The following is a 24,029-nucleotide window of genomic DNA, read 5'->3' as shown; positions in this document are numbered from 1 at the left end:
ACATTTGAAATATATGAGTTTGTATGTAATGTATGAATATAATATACAAGTTTCACTTTTTAAATGGAATTACTGAAATCAATCTACTTTTTCATGATATTCTAATTTTATGACCAGCACCTGTAAAGGGATAACCACAAACTTGTGCAGACATGCAAAAGTTTTTTGTTTTTTTTAAATTGCATCAGCTGACACAAATGCTCTGCTGGGACCTGTGTGCCGTAGCAATCATTTGGACTTTATTTGTAGAGCACCTTTCACACAAAGGTGCTTCAGAGTTCATCTATAAGCTGCGCAGGAGAAGAAAACCCTTGTGTGTCATCCACACTGTCAGATTTAAATAGCTGTGAACAGAACAAGTGATCGTAGGCACAGAGTTAAGACAATGGGTCTCTTTTTGTTTTTTTTTTCTTTCCCACTAAATCATGCAGTGTTTTTACAGCCAGGAAGTTGCACAATCTGGCTTCCAGATCAGGAGGGAAGAAAAGACGCTGTAGTGTGAAAAGAGTCTGAATAACCGTAACACGATGCAACATATGTCGTATATACTGTGGTTGTTTTGCCTGGTTTTTATAAAAGAGATTTAATAATGTTTCGGGCATCAGAAAAAGTTACTGATCAAGAATAACTTCATTGTCACACTTTCACTTCAGTTTCAGCCAAACCATGAGCGTCTTCGATCCGAGCCTGTGAGTCTATTTCAGGGACATGAGAACAGAAGTTTGAGAAACAATCTCGGGTTGACTCAAACCTCCCATTTCTGCCTCCTCCGAGTCTGTTTTTGCTGCTAAATCTGAGCTTCTGGGCCTCTCCAAATCAAAGCAATGGACAAAAAAAAAAGACTGTTTTGCAAATTCTGGCAGTGGCTCTAAATACATTGTGCTCATTTTGCATGTTCGCAGAGAGAAGGAAGACACCAGGAAGCGAGGGTTAAAATGGTCGTAGGTCAAATAACTCCAGGTTTTCGGCATAGAGAAAAGGAGATAATTTGCATTCCAAACACATTCAAGAGTCAGTACACGCAGAAAAGAATTATTTTTCATTTCAGCGGACTGATTTAAAAGTCTCCGTATGTGATCTCACTGGAGCTGTCATGTTGACTCCTGTGCACATTGTGCTTTGTGCCTCAGTTTAAACACCACATCCAGACTGAAATTCCTCCGCTCCAAGCTGAATGGAAATTCCAACAAACAGCGGCTTCCTCCCAGCGAGTGAGTCACTCGGAGCCAGGGCAGAACGTCTTCCACCCGTGGCCTTTCCTGCTCAGAGCACTGAGCCTCTGGGTGTGTCTGTCTGTGACCTCATCTCCGCAGAAAAATTACAGTCCAGAAACTTCAGCAGCACAGTGGTGCGGCCACCGTGTGTGTGTGTGTTTTCCACAACAACAAGCCGGGATGTTTACAGGTCTCACTCTGTTTACTACAACACGACAGTGGACGATGGCGCCTGTGGCATGGCCCATTCATTCAGCCAGTTTCTAGGTGTTTATACAGTCCTGTTAGCTGTGAAAACTCAAACCATTCTTGCCAACTTTCCACTCACACTTCTCTATTTCTTCTTCAGGAGGGAAATCATTCAAGTAAGCAAACTTTCAGTAAACCTGTCACTGAACAAGTCTTTTCATAAGCATTTAAAAAATAGTTCACATCACAAAGCCCACATACCGCTGGCCTGGCTACTGAAGGGCATTATGGATTTGTGAAAAGAGGCTTTGTTTTTCAAAGACAATAGCTCTCATGTGGCAGCAGAACCTTTACAGCAAACCCAGCGCACTCGCTGAGGCTCCAGGCAGAACGGTTCAAAAGTCAGCAGATCAAAACCATAAAACCGGCTGTCTAAGACACAAACGTGCTACTTTACGGTGGCACGCCTGAAAGCTGTCACACTTTCTGAGGTGGAAGTCTTACCTCTCTGTGCTTTGAGGACCAGGAGGCTGTGTCAGAGCTGCTGGGAGGTTCCTGGAGATGTGCGTGTCTCTGGGTGCGAGTTGGAGGGTCTCGGGTTCAGGCTGCCGTTGGAGCCGCTGCTCTCAGAGGGAAGGTTCTTGTTCTGTCTGCGCGGCCGAGTCCGGTCCATGTGGCTGGATGGGAAATGGGAAATAAAGTTTCTGGGCAGGGAGCCAAAAACAGCGTGGGCTTTAAAGACACAGCAGTTCCATATAAGGCTGACTCACATTTTACACATCACTACAGATCACAGGGTTCACTTTTTTGAGCACAATAATCTTTTTATAAACCTATGATGCCTTTTCTGGACAAAGTACTACTCTATTCCTTAGTTTTATTTTTGGTGTATTCACTTCAGTTCAGCTTTATTTACATAGAACCAAATCATAACTAAAATCATGGCAACCTAAACTAAAACAATTTAATTCAATCTAATTATACAATGACAACAGCCAGGTCGAGTAAATATTAAAATGGCAGATTGCATTGAAGTTTCCATGGTTTTATTTTGCTCACTCTTTCCATTTAATATTTATATATATATTTGGTTAAAAAGATGAGGATCTTATCAGATTTTTGCTGAACCTGTTTAAGGTAAACCAAAATACTTTCAAACCACAGTTTATAGTTTTGTTAAAGTCTGTGAAGTTTCAGTCGATCTGTCAGGAAATCAACAGGTCTGGTATTAAATCTGAATAAAGACTAAGATAAAATGAGAAAAACGGCACCAGATGGCAGAAATATAAACACCAGACCCCCACAACCCTGAACAGGATTAAGTAGGTACACAACATGAGGGAGTATTTAGCTCAAGATCTGACGCACATCTTGTAAAATCTAGTACCGAAACTTAATAACAATAAAAAAAAATCCAACTAAATCACCAGCCTACAGAACAGACCTCAGTTAAGCTCTGAGCCGGTGTCTCCCTCTAGTGTTTTAACTTTTCAATGAAAAGCTGCAGCAGAAACCTCAACAAACTTCTCTGTTTTGCTACCTCAAAAATGAATGCATAAAACTATTTGTCTACAGTCGGCTTTAATGCATAACTTAAACTCTCACAATAAACAATCAGTTGTTTTTTATGTGGATGTTTTCTGTATTCAGTGGCTTCTAACTCCTCCTCTGGCCAGACTATTATACCGGCAGACTAGCTGATGACTGGAGAGGCTGTTCACAGCTTGAACTTTGTTCTTTCCATTCAGGTGGCTCTTCAAGACCTGCCTTACTCTCTGTAGATATTTGGTTGTGGCTGAAGTCCTTGTGGCCTCATCATGGTTGCCAATTGCCTGTGGGATTTCAAGGTATTTGTAGCTGTCCTGGACATCTGCAATGCCACCTTCATGTTGTAGATTGTAATCACCTTACTTCTCTAACCACATTTATTCATTGCGAGTGACATTTCAATGTCCTTGCTGTGTATCCTAGTGAGGTCGATGTCTCACTCATTTTTAGCATACTTGTTGTCATCCATGTAGAAGAAGCGACTGATGACTGTTCCACTTTTGAGCCGGTACCCACAGCCACACTTTGTGATGATCTGGCTGAGGGGGTTCAGACCCACGCAGAACAGGAGTGGGGACAACGCATCACCTTAGTATATGCTGCACTTGATGCTGACCTGTGCAGTTGGCTTTGAATTGGCCTCTAGAGTTGTCTTCCACATTCCTATCAAGTTCTTAATGAAGACTCTTGGTGTCCTGTTGATGCTGTACAGTTTAAGGCACTCCAGGAGCCATGTGTGGGGCATCGAGTCATAGGCTTTCCTGTAGTCAATCCAGGCCGTGTACAGGTATGTGTGTCTGGTCTTATAGTCTCAAGCTACAGCTTTGGTGCTTGGCTCCTCTAGAGTTGCTGCCAGTTCCCTTCTGTATTGACCCATGTGCCTATTCATCTTAGCTGCTATGATGCCTGACAGGAGCTTCCATGTTGTACAGAGGCAGGTGATTGGCCGGTAGTTGGATAGGATTGCCACTTCCTGATCAGGACTATCTGGACTTGGGTCAACCACCCTTCAGCAGCTGGTTTATTTGTCCTGCTAGGCGTTCATGGAGTGCGGCCAGTTTCTGCAGCCAGTAGGAGTGAATCATGTCAGGCCCTGGTGCAGTGAGTGTATTTAAAATTGATATGTGCTGAGTATTATTGCTGAATTTGGACATTTATGATCTTAAGACTGGCTGTCACATAAGCAGTTCAAAATATGTTGCACCTAAAAAAAAGGTTTTGGTTTATCCACCATCAGTGCAATACTCAGTTACTTCTAGTGTGTCTACACAGCGTCACATGTAAAGGGACAATGTGTGCAGCACCAGGTATGCTGTGCCCCTGAGGAATCATGTTATGCAACTGGATTTCTTTTTCCAGGAATGAGTGATTTCATTACAAAGGAAATGTAGTAGACAGTAACTTAATATCAAACACCCTTAACCTAAAGGGAATCAGCTTTGTAAAGTCTTAACAGCTGTTAAAGCCATAAATCCATAACGCTTTGATCTTCATCCCAGGATGACATCATTGCAACTCCTTTCCTTTGCCGTTTTCTGTTGACTATTTTCGCTCTGAACAGACTTGATTTGATCAGTCCTGCGTCTTTTCCTCTAATCCTGTTTTATTCCCCCTGTAACCTGGCAACAAGCTGTCGGATGATATGCAGCCACATGCTTGTTTTAACATTTCTGGCTACATAATGAGGAGACAGGGGATGAAGTCTAATCAGACATGATGGTTCTTGGCTATAGATGCTTTAAATGTAACAAGACTGTGTTTCACCCTAATGGATCAATTTATTTTCTTCCAGTTATTGTCACACAGTGATTGAGAGCAGGTTGTTTCCCCCTCTTAGGTTCCATACCAACATATGGGCCACTATAAAACAAATAAGTCAATACATCAGGACAGAAAGCAGCTTTTTACTGAGAGCCGCTTACAAACCTGCAATGACTGTTTTACTGGCCACTTAGCGGCAGTAAAAACAGGCTGTGAACATTCACATACCATCACCTTTAATGCTGATAAAAAAGGAGCAGCTGCCCGTTCTGGCAGCTAAAGAGATGAAGGTGAAAAAGAGCCGGACAATAAAGCAATGAGCAGAAGTTTACGGTTTAAAATATACAAAACATGTCATAAGTTTCAAAGGTTTTATTAGCAAATACATCACATTTATGCAAAGAGTCAGTGTATACAATGTTGACCCTTCTTTATAATTTCGGTAGTTTGTTTTGGCATGCTGGATATCAGCTTCTAGTCCAAATCCTGACTGATGGTGACCTATTCCTGTATTATTAGCGCTCAGAGTTGATCACTTTGTTGGTTTCTGGTCCCTGCTCTTTGAGAATGGACCACAGGTTCTCAATGAGGTTGAGATCTTAGGAGTTTCCTTGGAACAGGTCCAAACTTTTCAACTGCGTGATCTTTGAACCACATTTATCAGTACTGCTTTCAGACAAAGAAGTCCATCGTGCTGGAAAATACACCGATCACCAAATTGTGCCTGAACTGTTTGAAGAAGTTGCTTTTGGAGGATATTTTGATACGGTTATTCATGGCAGTGCTCTTGGACAGAACTGAGTAAATGCCCTCCACATGGACTGTATCAGGATGTGCCACAGTTAGCACGACACATGTTCTTTTCCAGATAAAAGATTTTTCAAATGCCCCTAACAATCCAAAGGGTGATTCTTCAGATAAAATAACTTTGCATCAGTTCTCTGCTGTCCAGTCCTTAGATTTCTTGCAGAGGTTTAGTTGGTCCAGGGTCCAAAAGTCTTCACCTCGCTGTGCATGCAAATTGTTCCAAACCAGTGTTGACCAAGCGCCGCACTGACGGCGACACGTTTCTGTAGAGCGCCTCAGGAGGAAACGGTCCTGGCACTTCTCTAAATAGTCTTGCAGCTCTTTTCTTGCATGTGAGACCAATTTGACACAACACAATGATGGCTGCATGTTTTTCTTTGGAGGGACTTATTGCTAACACAAAAAAGACACAAAGTTCAAGCCCACTTGCTCCTATTTTGTATCAGTCAGTCTGTTCATAAGATTTAAAGAAAGATTTCCCTGTGCTTATGACTGTTGGTGATGGGATTTAAGGCTCTTTTCTGGGATCTGGATGTTTTTGCTTCATTTTCTTGGTAAACTGAGTTGAGACAAATAATCCAAATCCCATAAAAAGAACTGGAATTCCTATCACTAATGGATATATTAAAAAGGAAATTAGCTGATAATTTTGTGCCAAAGCAAAATTATCATTGTAAAACAAAGAATATGTATTTGATCACTCTGTGCAAAGATCTAAAAACAATGTGAAATGTCACCACACAGAAACTGAAACAGAGCATCTTAATTATGTCTCAGTTTGATTGCAATTTCTTTTCTTTTCTTTTTTTGTCCCCAGTCATTGACAGTTTGTTTTCATGAGCCCATATGCCCAAGTTGTCTCACATTTCTGGCTGACGGCGCCTTGACTGAGACAGGTTCTAGACGCCTGTGGTGACTTTGCGACTATTTTGAGAGAATTTGTTTTTGCAGAAGTTTTGAACGTGTTCAAAATTCATGCGACGCAAGAGCGAGGCCCTGCGACTAACATGAGAAAATGAGGAACCCTCATAAATGTTTTAAGACATTTTGGAAACTCTTTTGCAAGCATCGTTTGTAATTTGTCACCAGCAGTCACGGTCCAGTAAGACACCACATGTCTGTGGTGTCTTACTAATTTAAGACTAAGTGTCCGCGCCTTCAGCAGGAATCAGGCTACTGTAGCTGTCACAATCCTCTTTCTTTTAAGCATAAAATAACTAATTACGGCTAAAAGGGTTAGAAAAAATGAGCAGCAAGGCAAGAACTACATGAATCAACAACAGGGAACGCCCAAAAGAAATGTCTAAAGTATATATTTTTTTTAAATGTTATTTTACCAAGAGCAAAGTCCTGTTTGTTCGGAGGGGCAGGACTTTAAACTTGTACTGAGGCCATCCCGAGGGATGCCTCCAGGTTTCCAGTCTAGTAATTTCATACAAAGATGAAATACTGGCTTTAGCAAAACACACAGTTTTGGCCCTGACTGCACTCCACACTGCCATTTAGTTCAAGTAATTTTATAGGCTATATCTATAATTTTATGTTGACATTTCAAATATATATATTTACCACACAGCTCTTGTCAGAAAACAGTTTCTGTGACTTATTTTCCCAATGTATGTGTGTGTGTGTGAAATATGTGAGCCATCCTGCCCAAAATAAGAAATCTTTATGTTGCAGAAAACAGTGCAATACTGTGTGCAAACAATAAATCTACAAGTGCTGCTTGTGTAGACCCTCCATATCCCCTTTTTTTCTTTCTTTTTTTATAAACCTGGCTCTCATATTCAATAAACACAATAAGAGAAGCAGTTTTGTCGGCCACACTTTGATTGCTGCTCTAAATGTTTGGCGCTGATGGGCTCCAGCTGGTAGGCTGATTGCAGTGTGTGTGTGTCCGAGAGAGTGTGTGTGTGAGAGAGAGATGAGGACCTTACATCACCAGACGCCAGCAGCAGCAGCATCCAGCTCTGTGAGAGGAGGAAGAGGAGGAGGAGGGAGCAGCAGCAGCAGCACAAACCCAGCTGGCCATATTGTACAGCAGCTCCTCACAAATCGGCTGCGTCACATCTTAAACACACACACACGCGCGCGCGCGCATACACACACGGAGAGCAAAGCTGGAACGATAAAGAGGGAAATACACCGCTTTACAACGCGTCTCGGCTGAGCTGGTGAGTGTCTAAAGCCCATAAATGATAAATATATATATTTTTTTTAATGACCACGACGACGCGTCGGTCCCTTTATGTCGGAGCCTCCTCGGTCTCCTTGTGGCCCGCGAGGCGCCTTTTATTAAACGCGTTTTGTTTCATTTCCCCCCCGCAAAATCCTCAACTCTTCACGGATATCTCCCTGAATAATTCCAGTTTTCCTGCCTTTTTTTTTATCGTGCAGGGGGGTAAAAAATGGTTAAACTGGGGAATAATTTCACCGAGAAAACCAACGGGAAGGTGGTTTCTGAGGACGGCTTTGACACCATCCCTCTCATCACACCTCTAGATGCCAGCCAGCTGCAGTTTCCACCTCCTGATAAGGTAAAAGAAATGTGTTAATTGCTTTTAAATGAATAAAACTCAGCATATGCATGTTCCCTTTTTTAGAAAAGTACAGGTTTTTATTGTGTATGTGTGGGATCAATATCCATTGTTAAATGTGTATTAAAATCTAACAATAACAGCCTCATTTCTTCCTGTGGGTTTAACTGCAACCCATTCTCATTTGTGCATGTGTGTGATATATTTCCTGCCAGGTGGTGGTGAAGACAAAGGCGGATTATGATGGCGAGAACAAGAAGGGGAAGCTACGGTCCCCCAAAATCGCAGAGTTCTCCATCAGCATCATTGAAGGTGTATCTGAGAGACTCAAAGTAAGAATGGGGTTGGCTTCTGTGCTGCTTTTAATGTCTCTCTCTCCCTCCTACGCCTGCGCGTGTCCGAGAGCAGACACCCGTCCCGAGCTGCAGGGGGGTAGGGGGGGGACAGCTGTCGACTTCGTTTTGGTGTTTCCTTCTCCTTCGCCCAGGCCTCCTTCGTGTCCATCTTGCATGGATTACAGTGAGACGCAGTGATTCGCCTCGCTCGTTCGGCTGCTGCCATGGTGATGGCCTCGACATCCCTCCCGCCGCCTCCCTCCCTGTTAACGCGCCTCCTTTTAAAATGTGGGGTTTAGTCCAAGAGGCAGTTGAAAGTTGTCGTTCGAAGGGGCTCGCACGCAGGAGAGAAGCCCCTTGAGTTTGGGTTTTTGCTCACAGAGTTCGCAGCTCTTCCTCTTTTTTTTTGGAGTCCTAATCAACAGATGTCTCTCCGAGGAGTGTCACGCTTCCCTTCTGCAGCTTCCTTTCTGCGACATCTAAAAGGCAGGGAGGCACATCGCTGTCTGACAGAACAAAGTGCCGGTGCTTTGAAATTCAGCAGGCAGACCTTTCATTGCAGATAGTCTCCTTTTTTTCTTTTTCTTTTTTAAAGAAAAAAAGCTCCTGTTGCTTTCCTTTGTTCGTTTTGGTGCTGTGTGACTGCTTCAGGATTCAGTCACATCAAAAGCACTTAAAAACGATATAGGAAACCTGGACTCAGGCTTAAAGCATCTCCTCTTATCTGTCACATATATCTTCGACTGGAGTAATTTCCACTTAAAAGATACACAAGAAAACACTGTAATTTACTTATTTTATTTAGGATTTAGTGCGATCAATAATGAGGCAACATCTCCTCCCGTTTGTCCCCCGTTCCTCAGTAACGCCAGTAGCCGTTACGTAACTCTCCTGAGAGTGGAGAGTTCAGCCTCACAGATGGTCATACAAGGCACTCGGCGATCAAGTGAGCACAACATTCGGAGGCTCCGATTGGCTGTTGCTGTCGCAGCTTTGTGTGCCGTCAAGCTTTTTGTATACATACCACTCCTCTGTTGATGTGTTTGCACTTTCAACACGGCCCTCTTATTCAGTCTTTATTATCAAGAGAAAAGAAACGGCTGAAAAGATGTTCAGGCAGGAGCTTTGAAATATTACACACACACATGTTCAAACCTTTCATTTTAGTATTTCCAGTAAAGGTAATTGCTATTATAAACTAAACTGTGTGGTCAAAGTTTAAATTTTGTCCCTGGTCAGACAATTAGACACAACTGAAGGCTTTTATCCTTTGTGAATATATTGATTCCTCTGTAAGGAAAAAGCTGTAATCATGCCTACCAGCTCCAAAAACTGTTCTTCAATAGCAACTTGTTTGATACTGATAAAGTTACAAGGTTAAGTTTAGGCTCTTTAATAATTCCTTATTGATAGTCATCCATAAAACCCTATATAGATGGGAAAGTAGAATTCATTTATGCAACAAAAAAAAAAAGTATTTATGTCCAACAGTGACAGTATTAGCATTGGTCCTGAGAACCTTTGATGTCAATCAAAAAATAAGCAGAAAAAACAGTTTCTAGGCTTTGTAGATGACTGAAGTTTTATAAGGTGAAAGGTGTGCGAATTACGTTTAACTGAATAATTATTATTATTGGTTGAATAAACTGAATTGTTGTGTAATCAATCGTAGTTCGATCGCCATCCCTTCCTGTGTTAAAGTTGCAGTCAACCTCGCGTTGTCTCCGTGGCTAAAGGTAACTTTTAAAGTTCGTGTGATGGAACAAAAAGCACAAGATGAAGGTCTGAAAAGATACTGTAAAGTACCTCATACTAACCCCAGTCACAGTTAAAAAGCATGTGTGTCAAAGATCGTGAGGATCTGTTCTCTCGCCCCTCTGTAGAAGCTGATTTCTTGTGTTTTACTGACCCAAAGGTTGGGCCTTGTGCTGATGAAGTCGCTGTCATCCTTAGGTGACCTTGCTGGTGATCTGTGCCCTGGCTTTCCTGGTGTGTGTGGTGTTTCTGGTCGTCTACAAGATCTACCAGTACGAGCAGCCGTGTCCTGACAGCTTTGTTTACATGGTAAACGCTTCACAGTATTTACTTATTATGTTGTCATTAATGTGTAATGTTACGATCTCAATCAAAAATTAAAATGTTATATTTTTGTGCATGTAACACGGTTAAGCCAAGTGATAGGTTTAGCTTGGTTTGAACCTTGTCCACTTTTCTTTTTGATCGTAGGCGCTCTTCTGCGGCTCTAGTTTATCTGCTGTCAGCTAATCCTCTCATGTAATTCTGTGAATCAGTTCCTCAAATAAAATCATGTCCAGAGTCATCACGTTTTCACTCTTTGTGTAAATTTTGAGTTTCGCCTTGCCATTGTGAAGATGTGTTAACCTGTGTTTTTATCATGTGTGTCTGGAGCAGCAGGGTCGCTGCATGCCTGCTGGCTTGTACGGGAACTACCCCCCTCAGGGCCATGGGCGTCTCTTTACCTACATCAACCGCTACAACATAGCCAAGCAGACAATCACTCGGTCGGTGTCCCCGTGGGTGACCATCATGTCCGAGGAGAAGGTAACCCAGCAAGAGATGGAGACGGGCCAGAAACTGGCCTAACCTGCCTGGGATCAGGAGGTGGCCTCCAGTGCTGCGGAAGAATAATAATAAAAAAATAAAATGGTAATAATGATAACAACATGGTTGTGCCATTCAGGCAAACATCCAGTCCCGTCGCTTTCAGTAGGTGGGGGGAAAAAAACAAACAAACAAACAAAAATAAAAAAAGAAGTCAACTTATCTTGCCTGAGGTGCTATGCTGCCTTGTCGATGTAGTTTGGTCAGCTGATGTGTACAGTAGCTGGAAATCTGTGGAAACTTTGAACATGTTGTCAGCACAGCGAGGCTCAGTTTGGTGGATTCACGAGTTGTTTGACTAGCATATGTTGTTTATTTTACGACAAAACAAAGTGGCAAATGTGTAAGGCTGGGGGGGGAGGTCACACACGGTCTTTGTACATACACATATGAACCAGCTCACGTTAGCACTCAGATTGTGAAACGAGCGTGAGCCGTCTCGTGTCTGCGTCGCTTGTTTTACCGCACACGCACGCACGACGCTACTAGGAACCGGTCTGCTTTGTAATTCTTCTTTACCCGGGTTGCTGATTTTAAAGCATGCAAAGACCTCCTTGAATCATCGATTTTTTTTCACTCGAAGCAGCAAAGCTACTAGAATATTTGCCTCAGAGTTTATACCTGTGCTGAAATATTTTAATGTTATGATATTGTTAGACGTTGAGGCTTGACCTGGAGGAATCATACCAGCAGAAGAAAAAAAAATACTCTGGACCGTGTTGAGTCAGCTCATAGCACTTGATTGTTTCCATTAATTATGAACAAAATATGCTTACTTTTCATAGCATAACTTACTGCTGCTGTACTGAATGTTTTGCTAGTGAAGACACTGTATTGTGCAATGCTTTGCATTGATCGTCACCACAGATGGCTGGTAGCAGCCGTCACAGGTATTAGTTAGTCTGTAGTGGAACAATCCAACTAGTTGCTTGTCCCGTTGCTTTTTTTTCCTTCCTGTATTTGTCATTTAACCTTAACTGTTCCAGTATATGTACATTTTTTCAAACGATGTAATGATTACCATTAAAGTGCATTTGCTAAATAAAATGTCGAATGAACAATGGAAATAAAGAGCTCACATTTCAAACTGTTGCCCAAATGACCATTTTCATTATCCTCTGAAGGTGTGTTTGTCTGTCTGTTAGCAAAATATCTCATGAGTCAATGGATGGATTTTAATGAAACCCATAAAGTAATCATTAGAGGTACATCTACAACTGATTAACTTTGGAAGTCCACCTGATTCAAGATGGCCACGACAGCTTAATAATACTAGCAAATGCGAAAATGGCTATAATTAGATTATATTAGATTAAGATATTGAGCTAAAGCTGAGGGTGGAAGTTGCTGAGAGTCACATTTGAAGCTCTAACAGAGTTGTGCAGGCAAGGTGGTTGGTAATAAGCATTCCTTCAAGGGATGCTTATTATATTAATCATTTGGTAAAGATGTTTCTCAGTGATGCACACATAAATGCAGTTAAAAGGTGTAAGTTTATCAAAGCCAAAGTAATTCACTTAAATGCTGTTACACATGTGCAAACTTGTTCTTTAATCTTAACCAGGTTAGCAGCAATGCATCAAAAGCTGCTTTACCGAAAACAAAGATATGACATACAGATCTCCATGTTACTGCAAATTCAGCCTAAATGTAAGATGCATACATTTTTAATAAATTATATTATGATGTAATGAAAAACAAAACAATCAAAAACTAGTTTTAGTTTATATCTTAATTAAAGAGGATGGTATATTTAATTGCACAGTAGGATGCAAGAATCTGGTGGTACAACGAGGCTTGTTTGACTGGATTAGCAGAAAACATTTAGTTTTTGTGGGAGCTCTCCTCTTCAGTTTCACGCAGACGCAGCCTCTCCGACGCTTGTCACTCTTCTAGTGGTAGGAAAGAAAACAAATTGTCCATCCACAGGGTAAACTGTGAAGCTGGATACAGCGCTCCATATGAAACTGGTCTCTGCAGAAGTGCACTCGAATAAAAGCCGAACAAAGAACAACAGATCAGCGCAGGGACCAGCGAAACGAAGACAATATTCATTAAGAAGAAGATGTCCCACAGGCTGCGGCAGAGTGTTGTCATCGCGTCTTTTTGAGACATGTCCCAGTTTCAGACAGCTTCCTTTTGTCCGGGCCTCTGCGATGCCTGTGTTAGCTGTCATACCAATCCAGAAAGAGGAGCGAGAAAGAGCACATGACGAGGAAGAAGAGGATCCAGACTCTGAAGCCAGCATTGTTTTTGATTGCCTTGTAAGACAAAAACAGATTATTCAAAAAAAAACCAAACAAAGAAAACAATCACCCAAGACTAAATGCAGATATTTTCTCCCGTATGTCATACCTCTCGTATATCCTCATTGCCTTCTTTGACGTTCTCTGTTGCACCCACGACCAGCTCGTGAATATTGTCGATCTCGCTTTCCTGTCACAGGAAGTGAAACGGACAACAAGTTTACGTCCAAACTCTTCAAACGCCGCACGGCGTTAAAGAGACAGGATGGGGGGGGGAAACGGAAAGAGTGGGACTCACTTGCTGTAAGACTTTCTCAGCAAAGATCTCCTGAAGTCGAGAAATCTCCACCACTTTCCCTTCGATTTGCCTGGCGAGTGTAGGAAGAGCGCATAAATATGGCGTGAAAAACACACTGCTCCAAACATGTATGTCTTTTCATTTTAACGTTCACAACACTTATTTACTGAAACTCCTGCGAAGGGAACAAAATCTCACCTCACTTCATCCACGAGGCTGTTCATTTCACTGACCAATCTCTTGTTTTCCTGTTCAAACTACACAAAAGCACAACACTTTCATCCCTTGTCCACCAAATGTTAGATGTAATTTCAACTTAAACAAAACTTTGAATTTTCCGCATTATCTGAACAGCAAAAAGCCTGTTTTATTCGGAAAAATAAAGTTCTAAAGTATTACTAGTCTATCCTAATGAATATTTTTGCCTTTTTTACATTGTACATTGTTACACAGAATAGCTGCACAGTCATGAATCACACAAATCTATATTTCAGTCAGCATTTGAGCCAGTTTTTTTTAATGTTGCACACCATCTGAATCTCCTCAGGAGAGAGCTCATCCTCCACTCGGCCCTCCTCCCACAGATCGACGGAGTTCTTCGGGACTTCAGACACGTTCTTCTCTGCAGGGTGAAAAAAACCCAAAACATAAATTAAAACAACTTCCCTCAACACCGGCTACAGTAGACTGATGTGACAAGGTTTCTGAGAAATAAAAATCCTTGAGCTTTCAATTTTTTTTCATATTTCCTAAATTTGTCTTAAATCTTTTTATAATAACATAGAAGTCCACCCAACAAGATTCACAACAATTATAAAAATATATCACCTACTATTTTAAACTTAGACGGTATCTTTATTTTTATAAAGTGTTAAAAAAAATAACTCAATGTTAGATTTTTAGTAAATCCATGAGTAAACATTAATTCTAGTCTTATCTTTACATCATTTGTCACTTGTTTATATATTTTTTCAGTAGAAGCACGTCAATCAAATAAAAGTTCTGCATAATTTACATTTTTGTGTGTATGAACATAAAAATTCTGAACTTGATATATTTGCAGGATATCAAATTCTTGGTCACGGTTTAACCACGTCGTGGCACAAGGACCAATTATGGGCCATTAAAAAAAAAGGAAGAAAAATGCAGGAATATATATATAAAACCAGCTAAGAATAACTCAATCTGAAAACTGCCAATATAACACAGCGGGGTAGCTTTTTCCCTTAGAGCTTTCATATTAAAAAAAAAAATAAATAAAAATTCCTGTGTTTTAGGAGGCTTACCAGAAGTTTCCTCCCGAACAATTTTCTCCTCTGTGGGTTCCACTTCCACCGCTTTCTCCACTTTTCTGAAGTGCTCTGGTGTCAGTTTGGATCTGAAACCAAATTGCACATTTCAACATGAATCACGTGCAGTTTCAGGAAGCTCCACAAACTGAGGGCGGAGTTGGGCAACAGGGAGCAGAACACTCACAGTCTCTTCTTGTCCACCAGTCTCTTGACTCTAATCGCTCTCTGCTCAGAGTACAGCTTACATACACCTTAAGAGCAATAGGAAAGGAAAAACATGACACGACTGCACAGTTCTGCGCCTCAAAGGTCCTCAAGTATTGAGAGGACTCAGTCTGGACAGTAACTGATTCCAGGAAATTACCTGTCAGATACATCTCAACGATGTCCAGCACTGCACCCCTGTGCTCCTTAACCTGGGCCGATGTCGCCTGCTTCTCCACTGTTACAGAAACAGATGCTTGTATAGTACAAAAAAACCCACTGTTTGTTCAATAAAACTATTTAACACAAAGAAATGCAGCATTTAAAATAAAACCTAAGCATCCCCGTGCGGCATAGTTCCTACACTGTTTGAGCCTGTTCAGTGTGAGCGCTCACACACCCTCACTGCGAAGCTGCTTGATGGCGTCAGAACAGGTTCTCATGAAGATCTGAGCGTCCTGGTCGATCTGGTCTCGTTCGCTGTCCGTCATGCGGTTAAGATCTGACGAGATGAGACTAGAACACGTGCGACATTGTACGGCGAAACAAGAAAAAAAGGACTTTTACAAAAACATGAGAATGTAAATGATATTTTGTCAAGTTACATGCAAAAAAACCCCAAAACTACTGTCCAGGAAAAAAAATACAGTGAATATCTTCAGGCTAATGGATTTTTAATAAACTCATAATATCATAGAAATCAAATCAGGGGCTAAATACAGTATTAGAGCACAAAGGATCCCCAACAAGGAAAGCAGCTAATTTTATCCAAACAACAACAACAAACAAACAACCGAGGGCTGCAAGTTAAAATCCAAATCTTTCTTCCAGTGAATAGTTTGAATTAACATCTCTGACAGACACACATACACTCAACAGCACACACATTTTCAAAATAAAACAACTCTGTTATTGTATAATAATTAACATGACGCTTTATGGGCTTTCTCTTGTACATAAAATGTTAATCATGAAACTGTAATTGTTTGCTTGGACTTAAAATGAAGAGACTGTATTTTTCGGTTACAGTGTGGTTTTCCATCAGGAATCAAGCTGAGGCCTGGTTAACTAGAATGGGGTCATCTGGAGGAGGGTATAGGAGGTCAAAAAGACCTAAAACACCACTGAGAACCCCACAGTGGTCTGTTTATAACAGTAATATGAATTGAAATCCAGAAGAGGGCGCTGTTAAAGCTCATTTTATTCAGGAACTCCTGCACGCTCACCCCCTCTCACCTCTGCTGTTCTGTGCTATATTAAAAAAACTGTGCAGGTCTGTGCGGTCCAACTCAGGGCAACATCAACTTTTTATAAATTCACCAACTTTAGCTATAATTATTACCTATTAAAATTATTTAGCTATAATATTTATTCCACTATCAACAATACTGCTTTCAGCTTTTTCCCTTTAAACATTAAAGCAGCGTTCCTTAAAAGAATATATATCACTCGCCACCTCGTATACCAAAGCATGTCCTGTTAGTGCTCAGAGTACATGCTGGAATGACTCTTAGCTAAAAACTACGCAGAGTTTTAAGTTAATATTTGTAAAAATGAGTGTTTGCTATTAGCTGTGGTGACCATCTTCAATCACATCCACTCCATAAGGTAATCAGCTGTAGGGACACTGTACATCTAATGATTTCTTTCTGAGAGTTTCATTAAAATGTGCCCAGTGGTTCAAGACATTTAGGAAACAGAAAGGCAGAAAGATTATCACCAAATGCCTTGCATGCCAAAGTTTGAAACAATGACCTTCTGCAATTTGCTAGCGCTCAGAGTATGAGTACCTCAGTATCTGAACAATGGATTGAAGCTGATTAGCGGCCATCTTTAAATGGAGTGACTCCCAAAGTTAATCAGCTGTAGATGTACATCCAGTGCTTTCTGAGAGTTTCACTTATCTCTGTCTGGTGGTTCGTGCAACATTTTGCTAACAAACAGACAAGAACACACACACACACACGCAAACACTGGCAATAGTATTATTACCCGCCATCATGAAACACGGACAATAAAAAAAGGAGGACATGAAAGAAATAATTAATTGAGTGCTGGACCTATAATTAGTTATAATCCATGGGATTTTCCCAACCACTAACAGCTACAGAACTAACCTGTTACATCTATAATAACTCTATAAAAAAAATCTATAAAAACTCTAACAAAACCAGGACAATGAGCTACAACAACATTTAATTTCCCTTTGGGATTAATAAAGTATTTTTAAATTTGAATATTTTGTTAATGTGTTCTGCTGAGGATTTATCCAAAAATCTTACAGAAAGGGGCTACTCTGCACACACCCACACACACACAGACCCACACACACACACACACACACAAAACACAGAGAGCCCTTGAGCAAAGAAAGGCCTGGATTAATCCCTGGGCGTGATTTGTTCTACACTTGGTTGCAGCTCAATTATTCCAGACAATTAGACTGGAGCCTGCCTCAACAGACCACCCTACTCGCTGCTGACCTTGTGCCAGCAGCCATCACACACACACACACAAACGTATTTGACAATAACCCTGACCTCTGACCTTCAGGTTTTTTTTCAAACCACAAAAAGATTCAGGATTTGTCCAGTCCTCAGCTTTCCCTACAGTATTTAAAGATTCTGTTGCTGACTGCTTACCTTCCGCCGCTCACGTAATCTTTGCGGTGCTGTAGCAGAAAGTCTCGGAGCTTGGTGATGTTTGTTATCTGTCAAGACAAAGTGAGCACACATTACAGGAATTGTGTCAGTGGATTACTTTAAACAGTTTTTCCCTTTTAAAATCTGTTTAAGGAGGAATATTAATAATGTAAAACAATTTTGCATTCAAAAACAGCTCGACTAAAGGCATCCTTTGATAAGTATTGAAGATGACGTCTATCTCAATTCTCAGCATTAACCTAAAACAACTTATCAACTCCTGGACATAACCAGCAATTTCCTCAAGAAACAGCTCTCATTAATAAAAGCCTGAGCTGCTGCATACAGAGCACTGACGGGGCCACGTCTAATAGGCTTTCGAATCACGATCTGTTGCAATTTATCGTAGGGAAAAGAACCATGTTTAAATGTGTGTGTGGGTGTGTGTGTGTACAGGGAAATCAGAGGAAACTTGGTTCGGTCCAATATTTGCTGTTGCAATTTGGTCAAATATTAAAAAAGACCAAATTGCTTCCCCGACCACAGAGCTCTGCTGGCAGGGTCCAAGCGTGTGTGAATGCACACACAGTAGGCTCTGTTGGGTCCAGAATCCGACAGGACTCAGACAAGCCCTGGATTGAAAAATGACACAATGAGTTTGACTGTGACAGCGGCCACGGCGCGTGGGGGATTATTTGGACAGCATAACGGACGATGTCTTCAGCCTTCAGCTTTTTCACTCTAACAACCTCAATTATCAAATTGCTTTGGCTGCGAGAAGTAACCTGGCACCCAACTTTAATAGTGTCTCTAAACATTCATCCATCAGGCCTCTGTGACTTAAAGCCGTTTTTTATTAACGCTGATGCCTTAAAAAAAGAAGAAAAAAAAAGAGCGAGGAGCGAGAGAGAGAGAGAGAGAGAGAGAGAGAAAAGATTTTCTTCAAGATAAACAAAGCTAACGAATTTGTCTGCTTAGACAGATAACAGAATGGTGGGGTCAGTTAAGGTGAGCTGACCCTTGTAATAATACTATTATTAGAGGTCAGGAGGTAATTGTAGTTCAGTGCAATTGAGCTTTAGAGGAGGGTTCAAGGAGAACAGAGCAGTCCTTACAGCTCAACTTGCCTGTTAGGTAGCTATTCTAAGCCAGTGAGAGAAAATATAAGATGCTTTCATCATTAGAAGTCATTTTGATTGGAACAAGTTCAGTAAAATCTGTTTACAGATTTAATTTAATCCGGAGCTAAAATAATGAGCAAATTAAACAAGATGTTGGGGACTGGATGTAATGACTCCTTTAAGTAATGTTCTTATTTCTGTGAGAAATTGTTCACAGAAAACTGAATATTTGTAATGTTTGGGCAGGGATATATAACTGCATCTTGTAGAATTACCTCATGTTCTAGAAAAGGACTGCACATTTTTAGGAAAACATGTAACTAATATTATTGTTGAATACTGTCATGACAATGTCAGCTGCAGTAAATCTTCCTCACTCTTTCTGTTCCGTCATCACGACAATCACAACTTTTTTTTCCTCGTGTGATTCATTATCTCAGCCACTATCTGGGGCAGTGAGAATCCATCCAGTTGGCCAGATGGAGAACATAAAAGCACCACACTTGGAATATAATAGCCTATTATTTATTGTAATCCGAGAAATCCTCTGAGATACTGGTATTGCATACAATGATGTGAAATTCCCAATGTATCGTAAAGCTCAGCTCTGGAATATCTGCTAATATTTGTGCACGATCTACTCTGACATGACATTAAACAGCATGAATGCAACGCTGGATTACTGGATTAAAATATCATTTTCTTCGCCTTGACTGAATTTGCCTCGGCATTTGGAAAGAAAGCCAAGCTGGAAGCTTATTTTCTAAATTTAATCAATGCCATTGTGTTTCCACAATGTAGAAAAAAAAAACTTTCTACGACCTGTCTATTTTATAAATAAAATTCTGCTTTTTTCTCGCTAATACCACAGAGAGTCAGCTTTTTCCTTTTGTATATAAGGAGTATATTTAACTGCAAACACCAGTTGGTGCTGCTGCGCCTTTTTGACCAGCAGGCAGTGCTAGATCCTCAGCATTAGAAGTTGCTGAATCAGAATACAAACAAGTGAGCGCCGAACGTGTGCGTGTGTTTGTGTGCATTGTGTGGAAACTGGGGGAGCGTCGGGACTGCTGCTCGGGGGGGTGGGAAGGACGGGGATGGGGGTCTCCAGTGTGTATACATTGGAGCTCAGATTCCCAGCACAACCTCAAGGGTTTGCAGGGGGTCAGAGGGATCAATTGCTCTTGTAACTTAAGACCTTAAAGAGCAAGTAATTCCTCAACAATGAGGAAGGGGGTGGCCTTGTGCATGCGGCTAACCACACATCTGTGCACCTAACTATGTGGAAGCGTGTGTGTGTTTATGAGCAGCAGCCGTAGGTGGGTGTGAGGCAGAGCTTGCAGCAGAGGCAGGAGGAGACAGTCTGCCGGGCTATATCTAATCTCGTCATCATCAAAGACCCCCACTTTACCTCCTCACTTTCTCCTTCCCCCTGCAGCTCTTACTGAGCCCAAACAAACCATCATGAGGGATTATTATGAGGAAGAAAAGGGAAAAGGCTTAGCAAGCAGATTTCTAAAGAGCCTGGATGGCTCTTTGTTTTGTTAAAGCCAGGTAACTGACAGAGTTCGATGATGACCGCACTGTTTTGGTTTAAGACCCTGCGTGTGCGTCCTGACCGTGGGCTATCTGCACTGACGCCACGCTGTGTTGTGTTTAAATATGCCAGCCTGAGACTGAGAGAAAGGCCTCAGTGGAGAAGACTGCACCACATGTTGACTTTATTATCATGTTTATGTCTGACTCACTAATGGGCCGAGTTTGTCTTCTCATGTCTACTCAGTGAGAGCGCTTCAGTCCGTTCAATAAACAAAGAGAAACAAACTTCATCTGAATATTTATAAATGAGGTATTTGACCTTTTTTGGAGAACCTGCTGAAATTGTAAGAACATGTTATGGTTTTTACTGCAGAATGCATAAGTTTGAAAGGGTGGTGCGCAGGACTCAAAGCCTTTGCTGTGAGTTCAGGTTTGTTCATTCACGTCAAGCATGGATACAAACATCAACTCAACATTTTGAGCGTAATGGGAAGTCTGACTCATACATTACAGGGGGTGGGTGTGACGAGGTAGGGCGGGGGCTATTGATCAGTCGGAGAACGTTGGGAACAGCACAAAGCTGAAGCCATCACAGCACAGAAGTGTTAGTTTTTTTTCACGGCTCACAACTGACGAAGTATTTAAGAAGCCCGTTCACCTCCGGACGTCGTCATTTTTGTGCTGCAAGAAATCGACAAAGGTGGTGACATCACGACTGAGAAAGGTCTTGTGGTTGGTTTTGGACCCGTTTCAGTGGAAACTTGATTGGTGCGTTATGAAACAATCTCCTTTCAGCAATCAATTTCATGTGAAACAGATGTAAAAGCTGAGGCAGTTGAATGAACAAAACAAACAAACAAAAAACCCCCAACAACACAAAGCTGGATGCCACAAGATGCAACATAACTAACACAAAGACCTCTGCTTTTGTGAGAGGTAGGTGAAAAGGTAATAAAATTAAGAAAAACCCAACAAAACAAAACTATATTTAGGTGGACATTAGATAAAACAGGGTTTATTCAACTTCTGTAAAAACCACTGGGGCTTTGAGGGCCACATGCAATAATTTGTGAAACTTTTTCATTTAGGTCAGAGAGCATTCTGTCCCTCAGCTCATCACACACTCAGTGAAAAGATGAGAGCAGCTCCTTATCTTTCACCGCCCTGCTCCTGCAATTTCTCTGGAAAACGTGGAGAAAAACAGGCCTGATTTGTCTTTTACTTTTCATTAAACACCGGTTACTGTTGAAAAAGTAAACCAAAAATACATTTCAGCCCTTAAAAAAAAGTCAAATTTCTAAATCTACTTTCTTTGCTCCTTGGCCCTTTGCTGTCATCTTCTGTCAGTCCCACACAGGTCAGATGGATGGGCCAATCAGATGGCTGCTTACAGGTGTGAGTATTTACCCACCTCACCCCTCTCTATTGTCATGGTTTACCAAAGACTGCCTGTATGGCCGAGGCAGACTTCCACCAGCTTAATATGACGCCCAAGGTAAGGAAGTAGCTCTGACATGTGTTGCATAATGTTAGCATTATTTTCAGACAAATCAGGACTGAGAAAGAAAAAAAAAGATGAGTAACTTCAGTTTTTGCAGGTTTAAAGCTTCTATAAGAGGAAGCTCCACCTGTGATTCTTGCTAAGGATTTGTTAATAGTTAGTCATGTTCATTTTTAGTTTCCTGATGCGAAAACAGGAAAGTCAACAAGTTGTTGCCATTCCTTGTATTCATTCTTTACACTTAGATTCACCCACATGTGGGTATTATTGCTGAAGTAAAAGAATCGGCAGTGATTCTCTCAGGGAAGGTGTTATGCAAAGCTTTGCACATGTTTCAAAACACACAGATTTTGATTTGTGTGTGATCTCAGTATAATTATACGTGTGTGTGTGTGTGTGTGTGTTTGTTTCAGCCAACCAGCCCTCATTTCACTCCCTTTAAACATCCTAAAGCTTAAAACAGATCTGTAGGCTTTAAATATGACATTTGACTAATCTATTGTAACCATGATGGCAACATGGAAAAAAGTCAAATAGGAAACTTGAACAATGTTCACCACCATGCTGCCAACAAATGAGGCAACATTTCACACACTGGATAAAAAACAACCCTTTTCACCCGGCTAATGTGTAAATTTTAAATCAGACAGAAGAAGCGTAAGGCAGCTTACTTTCTGTATTTCATACAAACACATCTGAAAACAAACAACAAATCTTCTGTCTTCAGTTAATTAGAAACACAAACCCTGAACAAGGTGCAAACACAAAACATAAAACAATCTGATTGGAATAAAATCACACTGTATCTGCTGAGTAATGTCTGGAAAGTGTACCTTTGGAGGAAAAACTTTTCAAAAGGGTGCATGACAACAGTACTTGAACCTCATTAAAAGTAGAAAAATATTACTTGAATAAAAGGCAGAAAAATATCCCTTGATGCTAGCCTAAAAAAGGACCTCTAAACCAACAACAACAAAAAAAAACATAACTAATAAAGCCAAAAAAAACATGTTTAAACATGCTTAAATGTTATTAAATGTGTCCGTTTTCCACAATGTCCTTAGTACCGCTATAATACGAGTTATAACACAATGCTTGAGAACAACAAGTTGTTTAGTATTTGTTCTTTTAGAGCTACATATCTGTCTCTGTTGTTCTGCTTCGGAAATTTTGTAGTTTCGGCCTCAAGGATGCAAAGTTGTCATCTGAAGCTACAATATTTCAGTGATTTTAAACCTTTAAAATGTTCCAAATGGCAAAGCTTCACAACACATTTCTTTCTACACATTTAAACCTTTAATTTCTGAGCAACACACACCTGTTCTAAACAGGTACATCTGCAGGGTGTTTCATTTCCTTCTCATAATTTACATTTGTACATTTGTAAATCTGGCTTTTGCCACTTTTAGAAGTGAAACAAAATTATAATTATGCTCAGGTTTGACAGCAGACACCTGAGAATGTAATTCGTCATGATTTTGAGGGGGAAAAAAAAGAAAGAGTCCAAAATTTGGGAGTGAAGAGCTCATTTAGCAGCAGTGATTTAGCAGCAGTGATTTAGCAGCGATCCCTGTTAATTGCTTAGTACTGATCTTTTTAAACAAGGTGTGATGTTACGGGAGTAAAAACTTCACATAAAAGACATTAAATGTTTATATAAAACTTTGCACAATACAACATGTCAGTGTAGGTCTGTATTATTTTCTCTATTTTTAAAATAAAACAAAATCAGCATAAAGCTTCTCAGAAATAAATATTTTGATTTTTAACCAACATTCAATACCATATTAAGAAAAATTGTCCTCACTTAACGCCATATTTCCTTTTGTGGGACTGCAGTAACATCTGCTGGTGTAATCCTACACCATATAAACTGTTCAGCACCCAATAATTAAACTCATATGAGAATAAAATCTTCTCGTCAGTTCAATTCAAATGTAAACACTACAGCGATACAAATTTGCCAACAATATTTTGCTAACTCTACTTGAAATTTGAAAATTTACCCACGCTTCTAAACGACCCCAATTCAAAATAATTTAATTTCCTGCTCAATGTGATTTTTAATGGTGTGGTTTAGTTCACATTATCAAACCTAACGTCATGAGATTTCAAATGTTTTTTAAAAAAACTCTGGAGCAAGAAACTTAATCGCGCTCGAACCCCCCCCCCC

The 24,029-nt window shown here is 40.7% G+C and overlaps 3 protein-coding genes across 3 annotated transcripts in view; 1 reads left to right on the top strand and 2 right to left on the bottom strand.

Moving 5' to 3' along the window:
* Nucleotides 1-2,060, bottom strand: part of tacc1 (transforming, acidic coiled-coil containing protein 1) — a 28,254-nt gene extending 26,194 nt beyond the window's left edge. The window contains exon 1 of the mRNA XM_037975168.1: nucleotides 1,908-2,060. The gene's annotated coding sequence lies outside the window, so the exon portion shown is untranslated. The remainder of the gene's footprint in view (nucleotides 1-1,907) is intronic.
* A 5,401-nt stretch (nucleotides 2,061-7,461) lies between these two features.
* On the top strand, nucleotides 7,462-12,105 carry nsg1 (neuronal vesicle trafficking associated 1). The gene is made up of 5 exons (XM_017422767.3): nucleotides 7,462-7,693; nucleotides 7,917-8,056; nucleotides 8,272-8,388; nucleotides 10,345-10,455; nucleotides 10,804-12,105. The coding sequence occupies exons 2-5, from the start codon at nucleotides 7,928-7,930 to the stop codon at nucleotides 10,993-10,995; spliced, it is 549 nt and encodes a 182-aa protein (XP_017278256.1). The 5' UTR covers nucleotides 7,462-7,693; nucleotides 7,917-7,927; the 3' UTR covers nucleotides 10,996-12,105.
* A 438-nt stretch (nucleotides 12,106-12,543) lies between these two features.
* Nucleotides 12,544-24,029, bottom strand: part of stx18 (syntaxin 18) — an 18,659-nt gene continuing 7,173 nt past the window's right edge. Inside the window, exons 2-11 of the mRNA XM_017422772.3 lie at nucleotides 17,696-17,763; nucleotides 15,454-15,569; nucleotides 15,214-15,291; nucleotides 15,034-15,100; nucleotides 14,844-14,935; nucleotides 14,088-14,179; nucleotides 13,756-13,814; nucleotides 13,558-13,627; nucleotides 13,369-13,449; nucleotides 12,544-13,274 (exon numbers count right to left, since the gene is read on the bottom strand). Of these exons, the coding sequence (XP_017278261.1) occupies nucleotides 13,179-13,274; nucleotides 13,369-13,449; nucleotides 13,558-13,627; nucleotides 13,756-13,814; nucleotides 14,088-14,179; nucleotides 14,844-14,935; nucleotides 15,034-15,100; nucleotides 15,214-15,291; nucleotides 15,454-15,569; nucleotides 17,696-17,763 (819 nt within the window). The 3' untranslated portion in view covers nucleotides 12,544-13,178. The remainder of the gene's footprint in view (nucleotides 13,275-13,368; nucleotides 13,450-13,557; nucleotides 13,628-13,755; nucleotides 13,815-14,087; nucleotides 14,180-14,843; nucleotides 14,936-15,033; nucleotides 15,101-15,213; nucleotides 15,292-15,453; nucleotides 15,570-17,695; nucleotides 17,764-24,029) is intronic.

Source organism: Kryptolebias marmoratus, linkage group LG4 (genome assembly GCF_001649575.2).
Source record: "Kryptolebias marmoratus isolate JLee-2015 linkage group LG4, ASM164957v2, whole genome shotgun sequence".
Classification (NCBI taxonomy): domain Eukaryota; kingdom Metazoa; phylum Chordata; class Actinopteri; order Cyprinodontiformes; family Rivulidae; genus Kryptolebias; species Kryptolebias marmoratus.
This window is presented reverse-complemented; position numbering and strand designations above follow the sequence as displayed.